Raw genomic sequence first — 27,500 nt, 5'->3', positions numbered from 1 at the left:
CGGGAGATTTTCGGGAGGGGCACTGAAATTCGGGAGTCTCCCGGGAAAATCGGGAGGGTTGGCAAGTATGACTGGGAGACGCAACTGCTCCGTACTCCCCCCTACGCCCGTGTTCCACTCGGTACAGAGGCGTTTTAAAAAGTCATACATTTTACTTTTTGAAACCGATACCGATAATTTCCGATATTACATTTTAAAGCATTTATCGGCCGATAATATCGGCAGTCCGATATTATCGGACATCTCTAGCCCTGAGTGTTCACGCAGATGCCAGAACTTTTACTTTCTCCCTGTAGATCAAGTCCTGGCTGCCCGACGTCGACCCTGCCGTGATCACCTTGTGCACTCCCTCTCTGCACCCGCCTTCTGCGGCGCACCTGCTGGCCAGCTTGTGTCACCGCATCCTCAGGACTTACGAGCGCTCCTCACCTGCACACCACGAGAGGACCTTTACTTCCAACTCGGACCTAAACCTGGCGACAGAGTCCAGGGCCTTGAGGAACCCTGACCTGGGTTTCTACGAAGCGACACGATGCCTGCGCTCGCTCCTCTCCCTCCTGCCGTCCTCCCAGCGACCGTTAGTTCTGATCCTGGCTGGCGTGGATCAGACGGGGCGGAACGTCGCTCTTCAACTCGTCCGAAGCCTGCCCTCCCCTCTTCCTCCCGGAGTCAAACTCATCCTCGGCGTCTCCTCCAACCAAACTGCAGTCCTGCAGGCCATCGGGCGACATTACCCAGAGTGCAGTGCGCCAGAGGGCGCTCGGAGGGAGTCTGGGTACGTGCAGGTAGCGCTGGGGTCCGCAGACAGGAAGCAGCGTGTTGAGATGCTGATGTCACAGCTGAGCAGCTCGGGGAGGAGCGTGACCTCGGGGCAGCTGGCGCTGGTGAGCAAGGCACTGACTTCCTGTTGTCTCACCCTCTACGCCCGCCTGCTGCGCGCACACGCATCGCTCTGGTGCTCAGGTATTGTCATTCCACTTTTTACTTTGCACGATTGCCTAAATGTTGGAGTTCAGTTCGGCAGATATGTAAACAGTCCTTTAAATTAGGTGGGACTTAGAGACAGGTCTTCCACATCTCAGTTACCCTCGTGACGCTCTCTGGAGAGGAAATTTACATTTGTTCTAATCTGCTTGTTCGCCTCAGATTCTGATGTGTCCGAGTCGTGTCTCCCCGACGGCGTCCATTCGTCCATTGCCGCCCTGCTTCAACATCTGGAGCACAAGCACACTTCCTGTTCGGTGGGCCGTGCCGTCGCTTACCTCACCCTCAGCCGCGTAGGCCTCACAGAAACAGAACTTGCAGATCTTTTGTCCAGAGTCGAACCATGTCAGGTGACACAAGTGGACTTGGAGAGACTGCTTTTGGACCTGAAGGGCTTCCTCATCAGAAGGACCGTTAGGGGGTGTCAGGTGTTGTCCTGGGTGAGCAGACATTTTGGACTGGTTGTGGCTAAGACATATGTGTGCACAGGCGAGGCCAGGAGACAAGTTCATTCAGAGATGGCCGACTATTTTGGCAAAGAATGGAACTTTGCGAGCACAGAAGGGAAAGACAGAAATGAGGAAGAGCAACCATCTTTCAGAGTCCTGGCCAATGCGAGGAAAGCTGTAGAACTGACGCATCACTTGCGAGAAAGCAACAGGCCGGAGATCAGAGCCAAAGTGTTGATCTCATGGAGTTTCCAGAACGTTTTGGTGCAGGCTGGACAGCTGAGAGAACTGGTGGCTATGTTGAGACAAGATGAAGAGGGATCAAGGAAGTATCTGAAGGAACGCACACTCCTGGCGAACATACTAGCGTCGTCTTCCTGCTTCCTGCAAAGCGATCCCCAGAAACTGCCAGCTTTGATGGACGCCATCCTCCTCCCTTATCTGAGGCTCTTCCCTGCTCTCAGATCTTATTTCGGGGGGATGAGGAGGAGTGGATTGGCGGTTGTGCTTCCTCCTGCTCCCGACAAAGTCATCCGTCTTCGGTGTCTTGAGCCTGATAGCGGTTCGAAGCGTCTCTCTGTGACTTCAGCAGCAGGGACGCAGTGTGGGACGGTGGTAGAGGTGATGGTTGATGGCTCAGCGTGGGTTTGGAAAGACTGCAGTGTTGTGCGGCTGTCGCTGAACCAAAAGACGAGCGAACTCAAGTTTTCGGGGGTGAAAAGCAACCGTGGATTCATGCTGTTTTCCACACAGTGCAACAAGCTCTTCTTGTGGGACGTGACCACACCTGGCGGGCTTGTGGAGGTTAAAGTACCGCAGCCGATTGACATTTTAGAAGGGTTTGTAGCTTGTGGGAGACAGTTTTGTGCGTGGTGGAAAGGGGACGGGGTCCTCACCCTGTTTGACGCCTCCAGGTCAACGTTGTCCGACTTGCACTGTCAGAGTTGTGTCACCTGTGCGGTTTTCTCCTCCAGTGGTTCTTACATTTACTGCGGCCGGGAAGAAGGCGGCGTGTCTATTTTTGACGTAGAGCGCCGCAGCCTCCTTTGCTCTTGTTCTAACTCAAACCACAGCGCGGTCGTGTCAATAATCCTCTGTGAAAACCGCCAGGAAATGGCTTGTGTTGAAAAGACGGGCGGTGTGATTTTATGGGACATTACCGCCAAAACTCAATCACCGAGACTCGTTAAAGAAAGCTCTGCCGGTGTGGAATCCAACGCCATCCTCAATACGGATTACTCGGATGCATTTAGCAGCCTCTTACTGTGTGATAGTAGGCATGTTACGGTGTGGAACACATGTGAGTGGGAGACATGTGAACAGTTCTTGGCTCCACAAGATCAAGAATTCACCCAGGCCGTGTTCTCGCAAGACGGGCACCTTTTCCTGGCTTTACTGGACGCCTGTCCCCGGGTGCTGGCATGGAGGGTCAGCACAGGGCTGTGTGTTCTCTCTTTAGACGCCAACGAGCCGCCTCATACCCTCCTCAAAACCGCCTCCGATATCGTCTGTGTCGCTGGCGACGGCCGCCTTTTCGCATGGGACTCTGGGATGGTCCGTGTAGCGGGCGCAGCTCCAAAAATGGGAAGTGGAGTAGAAGAAGTGGTGGTGGAGCAATCAGGGCGTTGGTTCTACACCTCAGACCGGTCAGACTCGGTGTGGAGGTGGAACTTAGAGACAGGTCTTCCACATTCTAACTTCCTCCACGAGAGTCCTGTGGAAAAAGTGCGTCTCAGTCGGGATGACGTTACCCTCGTGACGCTCTCTGGAGAGGAAATTTACATTTGGAGGGCAGAAAGCGGGCAGAATGTCCACAGAATCTGTGGCAGCAGAGCGACAGATATTCTCATCGCGCCAAATTCCAATTTTGGTGTGAGCCTTTCCGAGCGGGGGCTCTCTCGGGTTTGGAAGCTGGCACATGGAAGTGTTGTGTGCGCTATCCACCTGTATCTCTTTGACGCACAGGTGTCGCCCGAGAGCACCTTTCTGATTGGCCGCCATGGGGGAGACCTGCTGGCTGCGAGCTTGTGGTCCGGCATGATCAGTAAGTGCTTCTCCAGAGCGGGAAGCCGGGAGGACGTCGTGGCTTTCTGCACACTTTCGCGGAACCCCGATTACGTGGTCGTGATGGTCGCTTCAGGAGTTCTATACACCTGGAAGATAGCCGATGAAACCGCATGCCAGCACTTTCGGCTGCCGGGGACATTTTACTGTCAGCCGCAACACTTTCAGATGACGTCTGACGGGAGCTTTGCGTTGCTGTCCGCTGATAACGCGGCCATCACGCTCTTGGACGTGACGCGGGTCAGACTGTGCTCTTTTAGGACTGAGGGTTCTGTAATCAAAGCCCGCTTGGATGAAACCGGACGTTACGTTGCCTACGTATCACGGCCCACATGCCAGGAGAATGCCTGTTCCCTGCATGCAAGTCCCATCCTCACTGTCGTCCGACTCTCGGACGGTGAAAAAGTAGGCAGGGTGTTGCTGTGTAAGGATCCGTTGACGCTGCTCATGGACGGCCAGGAGTTGGTCTTTGTGGGTTTTCAGGACGGCTCTGTGGGTGTTTACTCCATTTCCGGACAAATGGCAACTTTGGCTCGTCAGTTGAAGGGATGCTGTTTTGACTCGGCAACAATGACGTGGTTTCCACGAGCAACACCCAAAATTATTTGGTCTTAGCTTCCACAGTCGTCCCTCGTTTGTCACGGCCAATAGCTTCCAAGCCTGACTGTGGTCAACGGATTTGGGCGAAGTGTGATGACCGTTGTCCCTCGCTACCACGTCATATATTTAAAGGGAGCGTTTGTTAAAAAAAAAGATCAAAGAGAGAAGATTTCTCTTGGCATTTAAGATTCGGCCGGGTGGGGCCACTGATTAGCTGTGTGAGATCAAAAGAATCACAGGTTGATTTAAAAATATCGGAGGCTGTCATTAAAATCTCCAACAAGAAGAATCTCATTGAAATCCAAGGTTGACAGCTGATTGTTCAGTGACAATACAAATACAAATCTGACCACAGAACTTTCTTCCAGAAGGTCTTATCTTTGTCCATGTGATGTCAGATGAAACAAAAATGGAGCTGTTTGGCCACAATACCCAGCAATATGTTTGGAGGAGAAAAGGCGAGGCCTTTAATCCCAGGAACACCATTCCCACCGTCAAGCATGGTGGTGGTAGTATTATGCTCTGGGCTTTTTTTGCTGCCAATGGAACTGGTGCTTTAAATGGGACAATGAAAAAGGAGGATTAGCTCCAAATTCTTCAGGACAAGCTAAAATCATCTGCCCTAAGGTTGGGTCTTGGGTGCAGTTGGGTGTTCCAACAGGACGATGACCCCAAACGCACGTCAAAAGTGGTAAAGGAATGGCTAAATCAGGCTATAATGAAGGTTTTAGAATGGCCTTGCCCAAGTGTGGACAATGCTGAAGAAAACCAACAAATTTAGCTGAACTGCACCAAATTTGTTAAGAGGAGTGGTCAAAAATGCAACCAGAAGCTTGTGGATGGCTACCAAAAGCGCCTTATTGCAGTGAAACAAACATTAACATTGCTGTATGTATACTTTTAACCCAGCAGATTTGGTCACATTTTCAGTAGACCCATAATAAATTCATAAAAGAACCAAACTACATGAAGTATGTGCTCCAATCATATATATATATATATATATATATATATATATATATATATATATATTATAAAATATATATATATATATATATTTATATATATATTATAAAATATATATATATATATATTTATATATATATTATATATATATATATTATATTATATATATATATATATATAATATATATATATTATATTATATATATATATATTATATATATATATTATATTATATATATATATATATATAATATATATATATATATATATATAATATATATATATATATATAATATATATACATATATATATACAATATATATACATATATATATATACAATATATAGATATATTATATGTTATATAATATATATATATTACATATATATATAATGATAAATATATACATATTATATATATATACATATTATATATATACTGTATATATATCAGGCATGTGATTTGACCACAATGAAAAAGACTGAAAAAATTTCCGGGGGTCCTGGTTTTTCACCAATTTAACATGCTAAAATTAACAAAGACAGCACCATTTGAAGAAAATATTTTAGTGTTTAAAGACATGAAAACATCATTAATAGAACATACATAACCCAATTATCCTAATGAATCACTGTATATGGTTCAGTCCCAACAGTATTTAGTCACTAATATTTACATCTTGTGTTCATTTCACATCCACAGGTGTCACATTGATCAGTGTTATTATCTACAGTTTATTTACAGTATTACCACATTACTTCAGTTCATGTAATGTAATGTAAACATTTCATTCTTTTCGCCAAAATAGGATATACATTTATGAAAATAATTAAACATGTTTAGTATTGTTTACTCATATTTGAAAATAGGAAATAATAATAATGTGAGGACACTGACATATTGCATGAAACAAGTATGAAAATATTTACCTTCAAGATTGTTACACCACTGACAATAGTTTCAACAGACTACATAAGAATTTAATATTACAAAATAGTATTATATGCAAATTTATTTCAAATAAATTGTTAACTAGAATCAATGATGCGACTCTTTGAATTTCTGTAATTTCATAATATATTTTCACGTGGCTTTTTATTTTTAGAAAAACCCATTTATATTTCGCAAAGCAATAATTGGTTAATATTTAAAACAAACATGCGTATTTCGCAAGCAAATATTTTTTAGCTTACCTCATTAACAACCCTGTCTGCAACTGAAGTGGGTGGGTCTTTCCTCTCGATGTCTACGGCAGTTGTCGATGTAAACAAGATGAAGTCCGTAAGGTTTGCTCACTTTTGGTTGACATCCAAAAGTACCAGCTAGTGAAAAGTTCGTTTTCCTTGCTTCAAGTTGTTTCATATGTTTTTGGCGTTTCGCATGTACTTCCAAAGCCTTGAGACCTCGTGATTAGGGATGTCTGATAATATCGGCCTGCCGATATTATCGGACGATAAATGCGTTAAAATGAAATATCGGAAATTATCGGTATCGTTTTTTTTATTATCTGTATCGTTTTTTTTATTTTTTATTTTTTATTTTTTTATCAAATCAACATAAAAAACACAAGATACACTTACAATTAGTGCACCAACCCAAAAAACCTCCCTCCCCCCATTTCTTTCTGTTGTCAATATTCTGGTTCCTACATTATATATCAATATATATCAATACAGTCTGCAAGGGATACAGTCCGTAAGCACACATGATTGTGCGTGCTGCTGCTCCACTAATAGTACTAACCTTTAACAGTTAATTTTACTCATTTTCATTAATTACTAGTTTCTATGTAACTGTTTTTATATTGTTTTACTTTCTTTTTTATTCAGGAAAATGTTTTTAATTTAGTTATCTTATTTTATTTTATTTTTTTAAAAAGTACCTTATCTTTACCATACATGGTTGTCCAAATTAGGCATAATGATGTGTTAATTCCACGACTGCATATATCGGTTGATATCGGTATCGGTTGATATCGGTATCGGTAATTAAAGAGTTGGACAATATCGGAATATCGGATATCGGCAAAAAGCCATTATCGGACATCCCTACTCGTGATCCATAGTCAATATTATCATGACACCGCGTGCACAAAACCTTTCCGGAACGATCTATTTTCCGAATGAAATCACCGAACAATGTCGTAACTTCCTTCTTCCCAACAGTATCAGTGATTTCCCTTTCCATCCAGTCCCATCGAAACTTATTTTTGACATGTTTATCAATTTCTTTTACTCGTAAAGCGTCCTTTCTCTCGAGAACCGACATCGTTTACATATGGAAAATGGCGCTAATAACCATTATGAATGATGACGTTGTTAACGTCATCATTCATAACAGATGTCCTGATTGGTCACAAGGAACATATCGACCAATCAACTACGGCGTAATATAAACTACATCTCGAATCTTGATTTAGGGTCGGAAAAAAAACCCGGAAAAACGGGAGATAATTTTTTTTTTTTCCCCGAGATTAAAAAAGACGGAATTCCGACTTTAGACGGAAAAATCACATGCCTGATATATATATATATTATATAATATATATATATAGCTATCTATATATATAGCTATATACAGTATATATATATATATATAGCTATATACAGTATATATATATATATATATATATATATATATATATATATATATATATATATATATAATAAAACACTATATATGTGTACTTGTGTACATTAGGGAAAATAGTTTTAAACAAACAGATTTTTTTTGCTTGCTAAAACCTTTATTTTAACACATGCATATCATGTTTGCATTATTAACATTGTAAAAATTCTAAAAGCCTCCCCACTCAGATCACAGCAGGGCTCGGGTTAAAGGATGAACGGAAGCAAGAGACTAGCAGTGAAAGTTTGAAGCAAGTAAGCGTCACTCAGCTTGGTGTGTGTTCGTCTTGCTGAAACCACGACTGTGATTGATGGCCTGAACCAGCCGGTTGTGCATCTGCCTCCCCATGGGATAGCGCGGGTACAGCGGCAGTAAGAGAAGGTCATGGCAGGTGAGGGCTTCTGGGTAATGGAGGTCGGTGGAGTTGGGCAAGATGCCAACTTTCATCCGGATGCGGGCCATGCCCTCCACTGGCACGCGTTTGCTGCCTGTGAGGAACACTGATGGCCAGCGAAGAGAATGAAAAGGTTGTGACTCCATCCATCCATTTTCTACTGCTTGTCCCTTTTGTGACCCATTTGTGTCAATCAAACTTACAAAGGAACTTCTTCTTTTCTTCCTGGCTGAGCTTGTGGAACACCTGCCAGAAGGTGAGGATGTTGCGGTGTTGGGCGTGGTACTCTCCGACATACACGGTGTTCTGTTGGCAAAGGAGGCAGAACCAGGACTTTATAATATAAAGCAGGGGTCACCAACGCGGTGCCCGCGGGCACCAGGTAGCCCGTAAGGGCCAGATGAGTAGCCCACCGGCCTGTTCTAAAAATAGCTCAAATAGCAGCACTTACCAGTGAGCTGCATCTATTTTTTAAATTGTATTTATTTACTAGCAAGCTGGTCTCGCTTTGCCCGACATTTTTTATTCTAAGAGAGACAAAACTCAAATAGAATTTGAAAATCCAAGAAAATATTTTAAAGACTTGGTCTTCACTTGTTTAAATAAATTCATTCATTTTTTTACTTTGCTTCTTATAACTTTCAGAAAGACAATTTTAGAGAAAAAATACAACCTTAAAAATGATTTTTAAACACATATACCTTTTTACCTTTTAAATTCCTTCCTTTTCTTTCCTGACAATTTAAATCAATGTTCAAGTAAAAAAAAAATTTTTTATTGTAAAGAATAATAAATAGATTTTAATTTAATTCTTCATTTTAGCTTCTATTTTTCCGACGAAGTATATTCGTGAAATATTTCTTCAAACTTATTATGATTAAAATTCAAAAAAATTATTCTGGCAAATCCAGAAAATCTGTAGAATCAAATTTACATCTTATTTCAAAGTCTTTTGATATTTTTTAAAATTTTTGTTCTGGAAAATCTAGAAAAAATAGTCATTTGTCTTTGTTAGAAATATAGCTTGGTCCAATTTGCTATATACTCTAACAAAGTGTAGATTGGATTTTAACCTATTTAAAACATGTCATCAAAATTCTAAAATTAATCTTAATCAGGAAAAATTACTAATGATGTTCCATAAATTATTTTTTTAAGTTTTTGTCTTCTTTTTTTCTGTTGAATTTTGAATTTTAAAGAGTCGAAATTGAAGACAAACTATGTTTCAAAATTTAATTGTAATTTTATTCGTGTTTTCTCCTCTTTTAAACCGTTCAATTAAGTGTAAATATCATTAATTATTAATAATAACATAGAGTTAAAGGTAAATTCCTTCCTTTTCTTTCCTGACAATTTAAATCAATGTTCAAGTAAAAAAAAAATTTTTATTGTAAAGAATAATAAATAGATTTTAATTTAATTCTTCATTTTAGCTTCTATTTTTCCGACGAAGAATATTCGTGAAATATTTCTTCAAACTTATTATGATTAAAATTCAAAAAAATTATTCTGGCAAATCCAGAAAATCTGTAGAATCAAATTTAAATCTTATTTCAAAGTCTTTTGATATTTTTTAAAATTTTTGTTCTGGAAAATCTAGAAAAAATAGTCATTTGTCTTTGTTAGAAATATAGCTTGGTCCAATTTGCTATATACTCTAACAAAGTGTAGATTGGATTTTAACCTATTTAAAACATGTCATCAAAATTCTAAAATTAATCTTAATCAGGAAAAATTACTAATGATGTTCCATAAATTATTTTTTAAAGTTTTTGTCTTCTTTTTTTCTGTTGAATTTTGAATTTTAAAGATTCGAAATTGAAGACAAACTATGTTTCAAAATGTAATTGTAATTTTTTTTCGTGTTTTCTCCTCTTTTAAACCGTTCAATTAAGTGTAAATATCATTAATTATTAATAATAACATAGAGTTAAAGGTAAATTCCTTCCTTTTCTTTCCTGACAATTTAAATCAATGTTCAAGTAAAAAAAATTTTTTTATTGTAAAGAATAATAAATAGATTTTAATTTAATTCTTCATTTTAGCTTCTATTTTTCCGACGAAGAATATTCGTGAAATATTTCTTCAAACTTATTATGATTAAAATTCAAAAAAATTATTCTGGCAAATCCAGAAAATCTGTAGAATCAAATTTAAATCTTATTTCAAAGTCTTTTGATATTTTTTAAAATTTTTGTTCTGGAAAATCTAGAAAAAATAGTCATTTGTCTTTGTTAGAAATATAGTTTGGTCCAATTTGCTATATACTCTAACAAAGTGTAGATTGGATTTTAACCTATTTAAAACATGTCATCAAAATTCTAAAATTAATCTTAATCACGATAAATGACTAATGATGTTCCATAAATTATTTTTTAAAGTTTTTATCTTCTTTTTTTCTGTTGAATTTTGAATTTTAAAGATTCGAAATTGAAGACAAACTATGTTTCAAAATTTAATTGTAATTTTTTTCGTGTTTTCTCCTCTTTTAAACCGTTCAATTAAGTGTAAATATCATTAATTATTAATAATAACAGAGTTAAATGTAAATTCCTTCCTTTTCTTTCCTGACAATTTAAATCAATGTTCAAGTAAAAAAAAATTTTTTATTGTAAAGAATAATAAATAGATTTTAATTTAATTCTTCATTTTAGCTTCTATTTTTCCGACAAAGAATATTCGTGAAATATTTCTTCAAACTTATTATGATTAAAATTCAAAAAAATTATTCTGGCAAATCCAGAAAATCTGTAGAATCAAATTTAAATCTTATTTCAAAGTCTTTTGATATTTTTTTTTTAAATTTTTGTTCTGGAAAATCTAGAAAAAATAGTCATTTGTCTTTGTTAGAAATATAGCTTGGTCCAATTTGCTATATACTCTAACAAAGTGTAGATTGGATTTTAACCTATTTAAAACATGTCATCAAAATTCTAAAATTAATCTTAATCACGATAAATGACTAATGATGTTCCATAAATTATTTTTTAAAGTTTTTATCTTCTTTTTTTCTGTTGAATTTTGAATTTTAAAGATTCGAAATTGAAGACAAACTATGTTTCAAAATTTAATTGTAATTTTTTTCGTGTTTTCTCCTCTTTTAAACCGTTCAATTAAGTGTAAATATCATTAATTATTAATAATAACATAGAGTTAAAGGTAAATTCCTTACTTTTCTTTCCTGACAATTTAAATCAATGTTCAAGTAAAAAAAATTTTTTTATTGTAAAGAATAATAAATAGATTTTAATTTAATTCTTCATTTTAGCTTCTATTTTTCCGACGAAGAATATTCGTGAAATATTTCTTCAAACTTATTATGATTAAAATTCAAAAAAATTATTCTGGCAAATCCAGAAAATCTGTAGAATCAAATTTAAATCTTATTTCAAAGTCTTTTGATATTTTTTTTTAAATTTTTGTTCTGGAAAATCTAGAAAAAATAGTCATTTGTCTTTGTTAGAAATATAGCTTGGTCCAATTTGCTATATACTCTAACAAAGTGTAGATTGGATTTTAACCTATTTAAAACATGTCATCAAAATTCTAAAATTAATCTTAATCACGATAAATGACTAATGATGTTCCATAAATTATTTTTTAAAGTTTTTATCTTCTTTTTTTCTGTTGAATTTTGAATTTTAAAGATTCGAAATTGAAGACAAACTATGTTTCAAAATTTAATTGTAATTTTTTTCGTGTTTTCTCCTCTTTTAAACCGTTCAATTAAGTGTAAATATCATTAATTATTAATAATAACATAGAGTTAAAGGTAAATTCCTTACTTTTCTTTCCTGACAATTTAAATCAATGTTCAAGTAAAAAAAATTGTTTTATTGTAAAGAATAATAAATAGATTTTAATTTAATTCTTCATTTTAGCTTCTATTTTTCCGACGAAGAATATTCGTGAAATACTTCTTCAAACTTATTATGATTAAAATTCAAAAAAATTATTCTGGCAAATCCAGAAAATCTGTAGAATCAAATTTAAATCTTATTTCAAAGTCTTTTGATATTTTTTTTTAAATTTTTGTTCTGGAAAATCTAGAAAAAATAGTCATTTGTCTTTGTTAGAAATATAGCTTGGTCCAATTTGCTATATACTCTAACAAAGTGTAGATTGGATTTTAACCTATTTAAAACATGTCATCAAAATTCTAAAATTAATCTTAATCAGGAAAAATTACTAATGATGTTCCATAAATTATTTTTTTAAAGTTTTTATCTTCTTTTTTTCTGTTGAATTTTGAATTTTAAAGGGTCGAAATTGAAGACAAACTATGTTTCAAAATTTAATTGTAATTTTTTTCGTGTTTTCTCCTCTTTTAAACCGTTCAATTAAGTGTAAATATCATTAATTATTAATAATAACATAGAGTTAAAGGTAAATTGAGCAAATTGGCTATTTCTGGCAATTTATTTAAGTGTGTATCAAACTGGTAGCCCTTCGCATTAATCAGTACCCAAGAAGTAGCTCTTGGATTCAAAAAGGTTGGTGACCCCTGATATAAAGTTTATCATTCAAATTAATGAATAAATAAAATATAAAACAATTGCATGTATAAATTGAAAAAATATCTACTTTTTTTTTTATAAAAAAAAAAAAGTAGTAAGTAGTAGTAAGACGTTTGTTTCTTTTATTACCTGCTCAAAGACGTCCCAGTCGTACTCTTCATTTCCCACCATCACCGCTTGCAGTTCCTCCGGCAGGAACCAGTCCAGCACCTCAGCAATGCACACCTTGAGGAAGCCTCTCTTGAACACCTCGAACACACCCTCCACCGACTTGTTGAAGACGTGGTCGACAAAGGCGGCCACAAACTCTTTCCTGGAACGGAAAAAAAACCCGACAAAGTAATATCTTTTTTCAGCTCAACAAAAATGGTATATTATTTAATGTAATTAACCCACAAACACTGCTTTTCCCCCCTGTGCTTTAAACCCTGCGGCTTGTAAAACGGTGCGGCTATTTTATGGATTTTTCTTCGCTGACGGCATTAATACAAAAAGTACAAAAACAAATACACTGATAGGTGTGTTATTGTTTGTGCTATGGCGCCATCTTTTGGACGAGTTTGTGCCCTTCTGTTTAGACTGTAAGTGCCGTTCCGTCCTCTAACCGTCCATAGCGGGTCTACTCGTATGGATTCTTCATTCATCACTCCAAGCAACGTTTTGTAAGTTTTACAATATAACTAAAACACTTCCATAGCGTTCCTACTCATACGTATACTTCAGTCGTCACTCCAAGTAACGTTTGTAAGTTTTACAATATAACTAAAACTATTCATATTTACTAAACCGTCCCCTGTGTGATGTATGTAGGAGTGTTTTCATGCATATTTGTACGTGCTACCAGAATGTAATGAAGCTAGCGTCGTTAGCATTGGCTAATATGCTAGCACGTTTACGAATGTGTTAGTGTCATTAACTTAAATTCACCAAATCGGCACCGTGGAGTTATTGGGTCTGTTTAGCTGATTGGAGAGCTAGCTTGCGCAACTAGTGGGTCCATGACGATGACTTATGTTTTGTTTGATCAGCCGTTTTACTGCCGTGTTACAGACATCGTTGGGAAACAATTAAGGTATGTAAATAAACATTTACAAAATATTTCTGTGTAAATAACACATTTCACAACGTATATATCTGCGGCTTATATATAGAAAAAAAAAATTATTCTATAATTTAGTGGGTGTGGCGCTCTATAGTCCCGAAAATATGGTAAATACTTTTTATCTGCTTGGCTTATGATTTAAAAGCAAGTTATCCATCAAAAGTGAACACTGCAAAAATGACAATAAATTTCACGGTAAAATTGTCAAATTTATTGTGTTTTTTACAGCATTTTACTGTAATTGGGAAAAACATTTTACTGTAATTGGGAAAAACAGTTTGCAGTACTGCGAATATAAAATTATATATATATATTTTACATAATATTTTATATACATTTACAAAACTCTATATAAAATTACGAAAATGATATGAATATACTATATAAAATTAATTATATAAATACATACAACTATATATAAAATCACAAAAATGATATATATTTATAGAAATATGTTATATATACTATATATAATAGTAAATATATTATATAAATATATAACATTATATAAATATTATGTTATATACATACATGAATATATACAATTACAAAAATTATAACAATATATAATATATATATATTATTTCAAATATATTATATAAATACATACAACTATATATAAAATACATCAAATCATAAAAATGATATACATTTATAGAAATATGTTATATATACTATATATAATAGTAAATATATTATATAAATATATAACATATAAATATTATGTTATATACATACAAGAATATATACCATTACAAAAATTATAAAAATATATATATACTATTTCAAATATTATATAAATACAACTATATATAAAATACATCAAATCATAAAAATTATATACATTTATAGAAACATGTTATATATACTATATATAATAGTAAATATATTGTATACATATACAACATTATAGAAACATTATGTTATATACATACATGAATACATACACAATTACAAAAATGATAAAAATTTATACTATAAATATATTATTTCAAATATATTATATAAATACAACTGTATATAAAATACATCAAATCATAAAAATGATATACATTTATAGAAATATGTTATATATACTATATGTAATAGTAAATATATTGTATAAATATATAACATTATATAAATATTATGTTATAGACATACATGAATATAAACACAATTACAAAAATAATATAAATATATACATATTTCAAATATATTACATACAAACCTAAAACTACATAAAGATATATAAAAAGTAAACACATATCTACCAAAATATTTGAATATATTATATTATAAAGATTATATAAATATATCCAACTATATCCAATTATTTTTAAAAATATGAATATAATTAACAATTTTATATACACTTATAAAAAATAAACAACTTCAGTGTTCAGACATATGCTTCGAGTGTTTGTTAAACTTACTTGTTGGACGCTGTGACAAGTTTTTCAGTGTTTTCGGGATCGAGCTCAACTTTATCGCCTGCCCAAGTCACCTGCACGCACACATGCACACGCACACACACACACACACACACACACACACACACACTACAATAAGACTCATGTAACAGAGTGACCACAAGAGGTGTGACCTATAGATGCCGTACCGTAAAAGTGGTGTCCATGTCTTTGAGATCATCGGCGCTGTAGTCCTCCAAGATGCAACGCAAACTCCTGAAGACGTTGACAAAAGTGAAAAAAGAAGCTTGGCGATGGATTACTTTGTTGACATTTTGACGATGAAAGGAGACCCAGTTAGTTCAGGGGCGTCCAAACTTTTTCTAGCTAGGGCCGCGTACCAAAATATTGATGGATGCGAGGGCCTTTTGATCCATTGTGTACATTAATAAAGGCTTAGTGGCCACATGCGTGGACAGCACCTTTTAGCTCTTATGCGGACACTTATACTGCCATCTGGTGGTGTCAGAAGAGTATAACATACAATGGAATTAGCGTGTCACTAAACATGAAGTACACTTTTGTGTACCTATGGACTAAGTACATCATATCAAAAGATGATTCTTAGTTTTTATTCTAATTAGGGTCCAATAAGCCTGAATAGCAAAGAGAAATAAAAAAAAAAAGCATGTAAACAAACAGCTTGGGCCTTAAGAGGTTAAAGATACTAAAAACACTACAATGTATTTGACCCGCCATACTTTCATTTCAGTTTCCGAAAGGCTCTTCATATATTGGCTTTATTCATTAAATGGGGGAATAATTAAGTCCCTGCGACCCCAAAAGGGACAAGAAAATGGATGAATGGATGGATAATTAAGTCAATAAAAATGTAACGATTAAATAATATAATAATAAGTTAATGACGCATTTAATAACACATGTAATTACTGGCATTTATAGTTGGAGGACGACACAAAAAATTGACGAAAGTTAATTTGCATTTCTAAATGTATTTGTTTTGCTTTTCATGTTTTTTGACACTTTTTTTTTTTTTGGCTAATAATAATAATAATAATAATAATAATGATAATATATTTCATTTGTAAAAAGCACTTTACATTGAGTAAACAACCTCAAAGTGCTACAGTGTATTAAAAATAAATAAAAAATAAAAAAATACAAATAAAAACTAGAACAGCCAAATAGCTAGAACTAGTATACATATATCTAAAAAAAAGTTGATTTTTAAAAAAAAGAAGGGTTTTTAAGCCTTTTTTTTAAAAGCATCCACAGTCTGTGGTACCCTCAGGTGGTCAGGGAGAGCGTTCCACAGACTGGGAGCGGCGGAGCAGAAAGCCCGGTCTCCCATTGTTCGTAACTTTGTCCTCGGAGGTTGGAGGAGCGGAGGTGTCGTGTGGAGGATTTGGGGGTGAGTAGTTCTTTGAGGTAGAGGGGGGCATTTCCATGGAGGCACTGGTGGGTTAGTAGTGAGACTTTGTATTCAAGTGAAGGGATTTGAGAATTGGTGTGATATGGTCATATTCCCGCACTCTCATCAGGCTAATGTGTCACGGCCAACTATCAAAAGGTAAAAGAGATGTATTGATATTTTCACTGGGCATTTATTTACGCAGTTGTTCCCATCTACAGAGCAAAAAAAAAAAAAAGTCCATAAAATTAGATTTTTTTAGTATTATAATTCATCCATCCATTTTTTTCTATTGCTTGTCCCTTTTGGTATGGTGCAAATTCAGCCAAAAACCCAGAACATGCAAACTAAAAACCATGCTGATTTGGAAGTGTGGAGAATGCATATATGTTTAAAGGCCTACTGAAATGAATTTTTTTTATTTAAACGGGGATAGCAGATCTATTCTATGTGTCATACTTGATCATTTCGCGATATTGCCATATTTTTGCTGAAAGGATTTAGTATAGAACAACGACGATAAAGATTGCAACTTTTGGTATCTGATAAAAAAAAGGCTTGCCCCTACCGGAAGTAGCGTGACGTAGTCAGTTGAACATATACGCAAAGTTCCCTATTGTTTACAATGATGGCCGCATGAAGTGAGAGAGATTCGGACCGAGAAAGCGACGATTTCCCCATTAATTTGAGCGAGGATGAAAGATTTGTGGATGAGTAAAGTGCAAGTGAAGGACTAGTGGGGAGTTGAAGCTATTCAGATAGGGAAGATGCTGTGAGAGGCGGGGGTGACCTGATATTCAGCTGGGAATGACTACAACAGTAAATAAACACAAGACATATATATACTCTATTAGCCACAACACAACCAGGCTTATATTTAATATGCCACAAATTAATCCTGCATAAAAACACCTGCGTGTTTGTTATGCTAGCTCCTAGCTCCTCTGCTAGCTCCTAGCTCCATAGAACACGCCAATACAATTCAAACACCTGATCAACACACACAATCACTCAGCCCAAAAGACCGTTCACCTAACCCAAGGTTCATAAAGCTTATATATTTTAAAAAAGTTACGTACATACGCAAAAAAAAGTTGCGCACATACGGTCAAGCGATCAAATGTTTAGAAGCCAAAGCTGCATACTCACAGTAGCACGTCTGCATCTTTGTCATCCAAATCAAAGTAATCCTGGTAAGAGTCTGTGTTGTCCCAGTTCTCTACAGGCGTCTGTGTATCGAAGTCAAAAGTCCTCCTGGTTAGAGTCTCTGTTATCCGAGTTCTTCCATCTTGACTGCATCTTCCGGGAATGTAAACAAAGAAGCGCCGGCTGTGTACTGTTGTTGCTGACTACGTTCGAAAAATACGTCCATTTCGCACCGACAACTTTCTTCTTTGCTTGCTCAGCTTCCTTCTCCATAATGCAATGAACATGATTGCAACAGATTCACGAACACAGATGTCCAGAATACTGTGGAATTATGAAATGAAAACAGAGCTTTTTCGTATTGGCTTCAATGTGGAAGGCATACCCGTGTTCCCCGGGTTACGTCACGCGCATACGGCATCCTCAGAGGCGTTTCGAACCGGAAGTTTAGCGGCAAATTTAAAATGTCACTTTATAAGTTAACCCGGCCGTATTGGCATGTGTTATAATGTTAAGATTTCATCATTGATATATAAACTATCAGACTGCGTGGTCGGTAGTAGTGGGTTTCAGTAGGCCTTTAAGAGTTCTTTCTCAATTCATAGCCATGTTTGGAGCAGCTAGTACTTTTCCTTTGTATATTCTACCAGTTTCTCTTGTCTTCAGAGGTCTGTTTAGTGTGTTAAACCATCGGAATGTGAATACAACCCCCAATTCTTCCTTATCAGTGTTGCGAGAGGGAGAGGTGGGGGCTTTCTTTGTTTGCAAGAAGTGGGCTCTTCCGTTTGAGTTAGATCAACTCGAGTAGTCGATATAAATGTATTTGTTAAGCTGATCTCCTGAAATTTCAGTAAAATATGATAATATTCCTATTCTGTCTTGATGATCCTTCTTACTCAGCATATATGCCATCGAAAGAACTTGGGATTGACCAGTAACTTAGATTCCCTGGGAGGAAGAGCTGGTTGACGCAACAGAAGTCAGCATGATTTTTCGGCTGATTGGCTGAAAACAATAAGTGGCTCTGGCCCTAAAATAAAATCCTCAATTAAGGTCAATCTTACTCTCCAACCGTGGGTTCAAACTCCTTCAAGTCGTCCAGTGTCGCTTTGACGCCGAGCAGCTTCTTGAAGAACACCAGTGGGAAGGGCAGGTGCACCACGTTGCAGTTGTACAGAGCCAGGCCGCACAGAACCCCGAACAGGAAGTACGTCTTCTCCGTCGCCTCGGGCTGTCGGGGGTCGCGTTTTAAACGTTTTTCAGACCGGAAGCTCGGCGGTCCCTTACCTTGGCGGGGAACCAGGCCAGCGTGTGTCCCTCGTTGTACACCACCAAGTTGGACTGGGGGTCCATCAGCTCGTCAAAGACGTGGAGGAAGAGGTCGCTCTTGTTGACGTCCATCATCTTTTTGTCGTCCTCAAACTGCACCTGGGGAAGAAGGGTATGTTTGAGATATTGTTTGTAAAAACAGCCCCATCTTGTGGTCAAACTTTCTCATTACAGGTATCTTCTTTTTTAAAGTGACTTCCCCTCCGTTAACTGGAAGTAGTTGAAGCCTGGTAGTTTACATCGGCAGCTCTTTCTGCATTTATCAATCCATTTTTACCGTTTTCTACCCAGCCACTTGGTCCAGGTCCTCACGGGGGATCCCGAGGCGTTCCCAGGCCAGCCGGGAGACAGTCTTCCCAACGTGTCCTGGGTCTTCCTCGTGGTCACCTACCGGTCGGACGTGCCCGAAACACCTCCCTAGGGAGGCGTTCGGGTGGCATCCTGGCCAGATGCCCGAACCACTTCATCTGGCTCCTCTCCATGTGGAGGAGCAGCGGCTTTAGTTTGAGCTCCTTCCGGATGACAGAGCTTCTCACCCTATCTCTAACGGAGAGCCCACCTCATTTCGGCCGCTTGTACCCGTGATCTTGTCCTTTCGGTCATAACCCAAAGCTCATGACCATAGGTGAGGATGGGAACGTAGATGGACCGGTAAATTGAGAGCTTTGCCTTCCGGCTCAGCTCCTTCTTCACCACAACGGATCGATACAGCGTCCGCATTACTGAAGACGCCGCACCGATCCGCCTGTCGATCTCACAATCCACTCTTCCCTCACTCGTGAACAAAACTCCGAGGTACTTGAACTCCTCCACTTGGGGCAAGATCTCCTCCCCAACCCGGAGATGGCACTCCACCCTTTTCCGGGCGAGAACCATGGACTCGGACTTGGAGGTGCTGATTCCCATCCCAGTCGCTTCACACTCGGCTGCGAACCGATCCAGTGAGAGCTGAAGATCCTGGCCAGATGAAGCCATCAGGACCACATCATCTGCAAAAAGCAGAGACCTAATCCTGCAGCCACCAAACCGGATCCCCTCAACGCCTTGACTGCGCCTAGAAATTCTGTCCATAAAAGTTATGAACAGAATGGGTGACAAAGGGCAGCCTTGGCAGAGTCCAACCCTCACTGGAAACGGGTCCGACTTACCGCCGGCAATGCGGACCAAGCTCTGACATTGATCGTACAGGAAGCGGACCGCCACAATCAGACAGTCCGATACCCCGTACTCTCTGAGCACTCCCCACAGGACTTCCCGAGGTACGCGGTCGAATATGCCTTCTCCAAGTCTACAAAGCACATGTAGACCGGTTGGGCAAACTCCCATGCACCCTCAAGGACCTTGCCGAGAGTATAGAGCTGGTCCACAGTTCCACGACCAGGACGAAAACCACACCGTTCCTCCTGAATCCGAGGTTCACAATGTTTTGTATTCAATAAATAGTTTTTCAACACCGGACAGAGACACTGAAAAGGTGTGTAATTGTTTGCGCTGGGGCGCCACCGTTTGGACGGGTTCGTTCGGTGCCTTCGACCGGAAGTATAATCGTCCGTTGCGTTTCTACTCGTAATGGATTCTTCATTCATCACTCCGAGCGACGTTTGTAAGTTTTACAATATAACTAAAGCAATTCGTACTTACTAAACCGTCCCATGTGTTTTCATGCATATTTGTACGCATTAGCAAATATGCTAACATGTATTCAAGTGTCTGTGTTAGTATTATTAACTTACGGCATTCTTTTTGTATTGTTTCACAAATTCCTCAGTAAAATCACCAAAATATTACCATTAAACCACATTAGTATGAGACCAAATTAACCACTAATCTAATCATAATATATACCGTAAATTCGGGACTATAAGATGCAACTTTTTTTCTACACTTTGACCCCTGCTGCTTGTAAAACGGTGCCGCTAATTTATGGATTTTTCTTTGCTAACGATCATAATGTTTTGTGTTGAATAGTTTTCATTAAACAGAAACACTGAAAAGGTTTCCTACCGGGGATTGGGGGCGCGGGGGGGAATCGCCATGTAAAATCGCTAATGCTAATCAGTAGCATGTCAATAGCAAAGCCAATGTATATTAGCATCCTTCATTTTTCTGAAAAGTGGAGGCTTACTTTTATTGGATTTTGTTGGATTGTTTTTTTGACACATTTTATCTATATCTATAAAAGTTATATTTCATATAATTTTTTTAGACAACGCAGGTCCAGTGTGGACTCGGGAAGGGTATCGTTTACGTTTTAACCGATGATAGCACAAAATCGGTAATTGACAAACCGTGTCGGATTTACTTTGGGGTCCAATGGGATTCTCAAACTGTGGTGGCACGTGGGCTACATCTAGTGGTGCGCCAGAGAATCACTTAATTAAAGTACAGTGTTTTATTTTCCTATATTCACACACAGTGTTACTGTTCAAACTGTGTGTAATGTTACCGTGGCCAACAAATATTTAAAAAAAAACTTGTTAAATAAAACATCTGGTTTGTACTTGATGAATACTTAGGCCCACTACGCTACTGTGTTTTAATGTTGATCATTAGGGTGGTACTTAATGAATACTTAGGTCTACTACTATACTGTATTTTCTGGTGAAAGAAGTTTAAGACCATTGTGGTCTACACGGGAGTTATGAATTACCACGAGCGCCTTTCTGAAGGCACTGTGGTCCACGATGCTGAGTTGTCTGAAGGTGTCCTCCAGAAGGTGACTCGGTCTCAATGAAAGCTTCAAGACCGGCGCCTCCAAGCCGTGATACTGAAAGAAATCCGGAACCCGTGGAAGTTGGCTGTGTACACGTTGCTGAAAGAAACCAAGTGAGGGTTCATGTTAAACACCTGATTATCATATTGTGGTGCATAGTAGGGCTGCAAAAAAACAGTTTCTATCCTCGAGCTGTTATTGCCCTAAATCAGGGGTCGGCAACCTTTACCACTCAAAGAGCCATTTTGGCAAGTTTCACAAATTAAAGAAAGTAATGGGAGCCACAAAAAATTTTTCAAAATTTAAAATGAAAAACACCGCATACAAAGCTTAAACGCTTTGTGCTATGTTAACTAGGGGTCTCCAACACACGCACTTTAATGTGGAAATTTGATGTTAGTGCAGCCCGCGAGTTTTGAATGAATGGCGCTTGATAGCGTCATACTTGCCAACCCTCTCATTTTTCCCGGGAGACTCCCGAATATCAGAGCATGATGACACTGCATTTGGCGCCCTCTACAGTCTGCCCTAACAGTGTACCTGTTCGACCACACGTAGAATGCAATTTCAGCTTGCTCACGTAAGTGACAGCAAGGCGTACTAACTCAGCAGCCACACATCTTACACTGACGGTACCAATAGCCAGAATCCCATGCAGCCCTAACTCTTCCGCTCAACCAACGCACGGAGAGGGGGGGGGGGGGGGGGGTTGATGTGTGGGGGGATTTGGTGGTAGCGGGGGTGTATAATGTAGACCGGAAGAGTTAGGGCTGCATGGGATTCTGGGTAATGGTTGTGTTGTGTTTATGTTGTGTTACGGTGGGATGTTCTCCAGAAATGTGTTTTTCATTCTTTTTTGGTGTGGGTTCACAGTGTGGCGCATATTTGTAACGTAACAATGTTAAAGTTGTTTGATACGGCTACCGTCAGTGTAAGCTGTGTGGCTGATGAGTAAGTATGCTTTGCTGTCTCCTGTGTGTGCAAGTAATAACAACATGCAACATGTGGCTGGACTGGCACGCTGTATGTAAATGCTATAGAGGACAATTACTGCAGTGCAATTAGGGCACGCCCTTTATTTAGTAATTAGAGTGTAAATATGATAAATTTTTCCCTGGGAGTAATCTATGAGGGACACTGAGATCCATAAATCTCCTGGGAAAATCGGGGGGGTCGGCATGTATGTAGCTGAGCCGCATCAGAGTGGTCAAGGAGCCGCGGGTTGCCGACCCCTGCCCTAAACTCTGCACTTACCTGAACACTCACCACTTTATTAACCTGCTTAACTCTGATAGAGATCTGCTGTGCGATATGTTTTTAACATTTGTATTATGTTTTTTAAATTTTCTATTATTGTTTGTTGTCTTAAGAGTATTTTATGTAGGTTGTTTTAAAAGCACTGAGCTGGATTGCTGTTCAATTTCGTTGTTTCCATGCAATGACAAAGGTATTCTAACGGCTCCGATATCATCAAAAAAAAGGATTACCAAATGATATCGGCCTGCATGTAAAAATGTGCGATACAAGCAGTCCGGCGGTATGTTTACTTGTGCAAAGCGGGTGAACGTCTAGACGTCCTCCAATAAGCACACAATTTGTTCTATTTTGCTCAAGTCATTCACAAAAGGTAAACATGCCAGGAGCCGGCAGCTACACATGCAGCTAAGCACACCGTAGCGCACAAGCTAGACATGAGTAACAATTAACTGAACATTGTTGCAGTTGAAAAACAGCATGAATATAGATAGATAGATAGTACTTTATTGATTCCTTCAGGAGAGTTCCCTCAGGAAAATTAAAATTCCAGCAGCAGTGTACAGAATTGAGATCGAATTTAAAGAGTGAAAAGTAAATAATGGGGGTATAAATGGAAACAAAATGGAAAAATATTACAATAAGAATAAAAATAAAAAGCAACAATGAGAATAAAAATATAGCAGTAAAATAAGAATATAACAAGAGAAACTAGGCAGCAGTGACCATGTTATGAAAAAGTATTGCACTGTTATTGTTTTGCATCCCCTGTCATCCTAGTACCCCCCCCCCCCCCCCCCAGAGAGGAGTTGTACAATATACATATATAAACAAGAATATAAACAAGTATCAAGTAATTATAGCAGAATTAGAAAGTATCCAGTAACAAACGTGTCCGTACCATTCAGCTCTGGTCTTGTTCTGGATATTGTACAGTATTTTGTATATTGTACAGCATTGCTTATTATTTTTATTGGACAGTAGTCGTGTTTATTTCAATTCTTCGTTTTATCTTGATTACCTCTTGTGTAATTTATTTTTATCCCATATTTGTTCCCACTACCGCACCTTAAATTGGAGTCCTTAATCTCGTTATGTGCAAATATAACGACAATAAAGTCCATTCTATTCTAGTCTCGTCTATTCTATTCTTATTGTGCCGTGAGCTTAACTTGATGCATTATCCTGACCACTAAGTGTTGCCACTGCAAAAGCATGATCTGTCTTAGTGTTTTGTTTTTTATACCTGCCATTAATTTGACTTGATAAAGCCTCTTCTTTTAACCTTCCACACTGTCTTGATCCTTCGTGACCGTCTTGGGCTTTTGTTGATCGTTTCTGTCCAGCGCTCTTATTTTTGGTTTCCACTTACTCACTTGGAGCACTGGCTCCCTCCGCCTGTCCCTTATTGGATATCAGGAGGCTTCCTATGCCAGCCCTGTGTTTCTGCCTACACTTCGCCTGCTGTCTCTGCGTCCTAGGGTCCAGAGCGACAGCACCAAAGCCAGACCTTGACACAATCCATCCACCCATTTTCACATGCTACAAAGTAATAGAAGTACTGGGATTCGTACTGATGTCGCATCGGATTAGTCTCCGTATCGGCCAACACCCGAGGCTCTGGTTACTTATCACAAAAATGACAAAGTTGTGTACTGTACCCAAGCTCCTGCAATCAGCGCGAAAGCCAACGTTTTCCAGTGCAAACTGAGCAGGAAGGGGTAGCGGCAAAAGATGACAGGTGTGCTCTGCTCATCCTGCAAGAAACAATCAGTAGATAAGCTAACAAGAAACTAGACAAGACACCGCAACATCAGAAGCCCCTCCCTTTGGACGTTAACCATACATTTCACACTATAAGCCGCTACTTTTTTTCCTACGCTTTGAACCCCGCAGCTTAGAAAATTGACTTCAACAAATAATTTTTCAACACCGACAGAGACACTGAAAAGGGTGTGTTATTGTTTTGCGCTAGGTAGGGATGATGTTTGATAAGGAATTATCGAGTTTGAGCCTATTATCGAATCCTCTTATCGAACCGATTCCTTATCGATTCTCTTATCGAGTCCAGATAGGTTGTTGTATATGGAAAAAAACACACAATATTTGGTTTAACAAAAGCTCACTTTTATTATATAATAAAAAAATAAAATCTAATAAATAAATAAATATTGACTGTTACCCACCTAAAAAAATAAAATAAAATAAATAAATATTGACTGTTGTTACCCAAAGTATATTAAGTGGGATTTTTCAGAGAAACAAATATATACGGTAACACAAAAACAACCTGTCTCTGTGATCACTATAGGTGTATAAATAATAATATAGTGTTAAATAAAATCAGTCCCTTGGGCACAAAACTGAAAATAATACAGCTCTCCAAAAAGTGCACTTCTGCTGCTATTGGAACATAACTGTTTGTTATGATGCTTTGACATTTTTGCACTTTATTTCTTTATTGAAAGAAAATTCCATGAAGAGAAAAGTTCTTTGCAAATGTGGTTACAATGCTAAAAAATGAAAAGTTAAAGCTAAAAAAAGAAATACACTTTATTGAGTTAACATTATTTCTTTATAGGGGGAAAAATGTTATGAGCTAGAGAATATAACAACTACACTACCCAGCATGCAACGGGAGTCACGAGCATGCGCGGTAGCCCCGAAAAGTGTTGCATGTTGCCACGCTGTGAAAGTAAACGTCAAGAACTCAGCCAACACGCCTCGTCTGCATTATTTATAATTAGACAGACAACACATCTGCAGTGTGATTTTGTTTTGTTTACAAGGAAATAAAAACAAAAGTTAAAAAAGGGAGATATGTTGTATATATATGTATGTGCTGCGGTTGTTTTAAGAACGTTGCGACAGCTGCCGTAAAGGAGGTGCGTTGCTAGCCTGTTTGCTATGTTTCCGGTTGGTCGTAAAAGTGTTCGTCATGTGTTTTACCCTGCTAAAATCTCTCAGTAAAGTTATTCATTGGATTATAGCTTTTGTTTTGAACTTTATTACACATTGGAGCGCTTTTTCCCGTCCATTGTTTTCCTGCTTTCGCTATCTGCGCCTAATGACTGAGCTACGTGACGTCAATTCTTGTGATGTCCCACGGAGCATTTCTGGTCGGGACGGGATTCGAATAAAGAATAAACTCTTTTCCTTTACTATAGTGGTCTCGATAACGGGTACCGGTTCTCAAAAAGGGATTCGAGTCCGAGGACTCGGTTCTTTTCTTATCAAACAACCGGGAAAACCGGTTTCGAGTATCATCCCTGGACGAGTAAATATTTTGTCTTTGCAGTCTATTCAATTGAATATACGTTGAAAAGGATTAACAAATCATTGTATTCTGTTTTTATTTACCATTTACACAACGTGCCAACTTCACTGGTTTTGGGTTTCGTACAACGGCATTTTTGTATTGTGTCAGTTTCACAAATTCCTCAGTAAAATCACCAAAATATTACCATTTAACAACATTAATGTCAGCATTGTTGTGAGACCAAATTAAGCAGTAATTTAATCATAATATATAACGTAAATTCGGGACTATAAGACGCTACTTGTTTGCTACAGTTTGACCCCCTGCTGCTTACAAAACGGTGCTGCTAATTTATGGATTTTTCAAATTCCTCAGTAAATTCACCAAAACGTCACCATGGAGTTATTGAGTCTGTTTAGCTGATTGGAGAGCCAGCTTGCGCAGCTAGTGGGTCCTTGATGATGACTTCTGTTTTGTTTGATCAGCCGTTTTACTGCCGTGTTACAGACACCGTTTGGAAACAATTAAGGTATGTAAATAAACATTCGTACCGGTATACATCTGCGGCTTATAGTGCGGTGCGGTTAATATATATTAGGGATGTCCGATAATGGCTTTTTGCCGATATTCCGATATTGTCCAACTCTTTAATTACCGATACCGATATCAACCGATACCGATATCAACCGATATATGCAGTCGTGGAATTAACACATTATTATGCCTAATTTGGACAACCAGGTATGGTGAAGATAAGGTACTTTTTAAAAAAATTAGTAAAATAAGATAAATAAATTAAAAACATTTTCTTGAATAAAAAAGAAAGTACAACAATATAAAAACAGTTACATAGAAACTAGTAATGAATGAAAATGAGTAAAATTAACTGTTAAAGGTTAGTACTATTAGTGGAGCAGCAGCACGCACAATCATGTGTGCTTACGGACTGTATCCCTTGCAGACTGTATTGATATATATTGATATATAATGTAGGAAGCAGAATATTAATAACAGAAAGAAACAACCCTTTTGTGTGAATGAGTGTAAATGGGGGAGGGAGGTTTTTTAGGTTGGTGCACTAATTGTAAGTGTATCTTGTGTTTTTTATGTTGATTTAATTTAAAAAAAAAACAACAAAAAAAACGATACCGATAATAAAAAAACCGATACTGATAATTTCCGATATTACATTTTAACGCATATATCGGCCGATAATATCGGCAGGCCGATATTATCGGACATCTCTAATATATATATAAATTGATTTATTC

At 37.8% G+C, this 27,500-nt stretch overlaps 1 protein-coding gene and 1 pseudogene across 1 annotated transcript in view; one reads left to right on the top strand and one right to left on the bottom strand.

Annotated features, from left to right (window-relative positions):
* Positions 1-4,542, top strand: part of LOC133663684 (NACHT and WD repeat domain-containing protein 2-like) — a 28,663-nt pseudogene extending 24,121 nt beyond the window's left edge.
* A 3,238-nt stretch (positions 4,543-7,780) lies between these two features.
* Positions 7,781-27,500, bottom strand: part of LOC133663683 (probable E3 ubiquitin-protein ligase HERC6) — a gene marked incomplete at its 5' end in the record, with an annotated part of 21,953 nt that continues 2,233 nt past the window's right edge. Inside the window, 9 exons of the mRNA XM_062068368.1 lie at positions 7,781-8,192; positions 8,290-8,392; positions 12,733-12,916; positions 15,121-15,191; positions 15,306-15,372; positions 18,739-18,905; positions 18,962-19,102; positions 21,654-21,815; positions 24,632-24,727. Coding sequence (XP_061924352.1) covers positions 7,954-8,192; positions 8,290-8,392; positions 12,733-12,916; positions 15,121-15,191; positions 15,306-15,372; positions 18,739-18,905; positions 18,962-19,102; positions 21,654-21,815; positions 24,632-24,727 — 1,230 coding nt within the window. The remainder of the gene's footprint in view (positions 8,193-8,289; positions 8,393-12,732; positions 12,917-15,120; positions 15,192-15,305; positions 15,373-18,738; positions 18,906-18,961; positions 19,103-21,653; positions 21,816-24,631; positions 24,728-27,500) is intronic.

Source organism: Entelurus aequoreus, linkage group LG13 (assembly GCF_033978785.1).
Source record: "Entelurus aequoreus isolate RoL-2023_Sb linkage group LG13, RoL_Eaeq_v1.1, whole genome shotgun sequence".
In the NCBI taxonomy this organism is placed as follows: domain Eukaryota; kingdom Metazoa; phylum Chordata; class Actinopteri; order Syngnathiformes; family Syngnathidae; genus Entelurus; species Entelurus aequoreus.
Note: the sequence above shows the minus strand (reverse complement) of the source record. Positions and strands in the feature narration are given on the sequence as shown.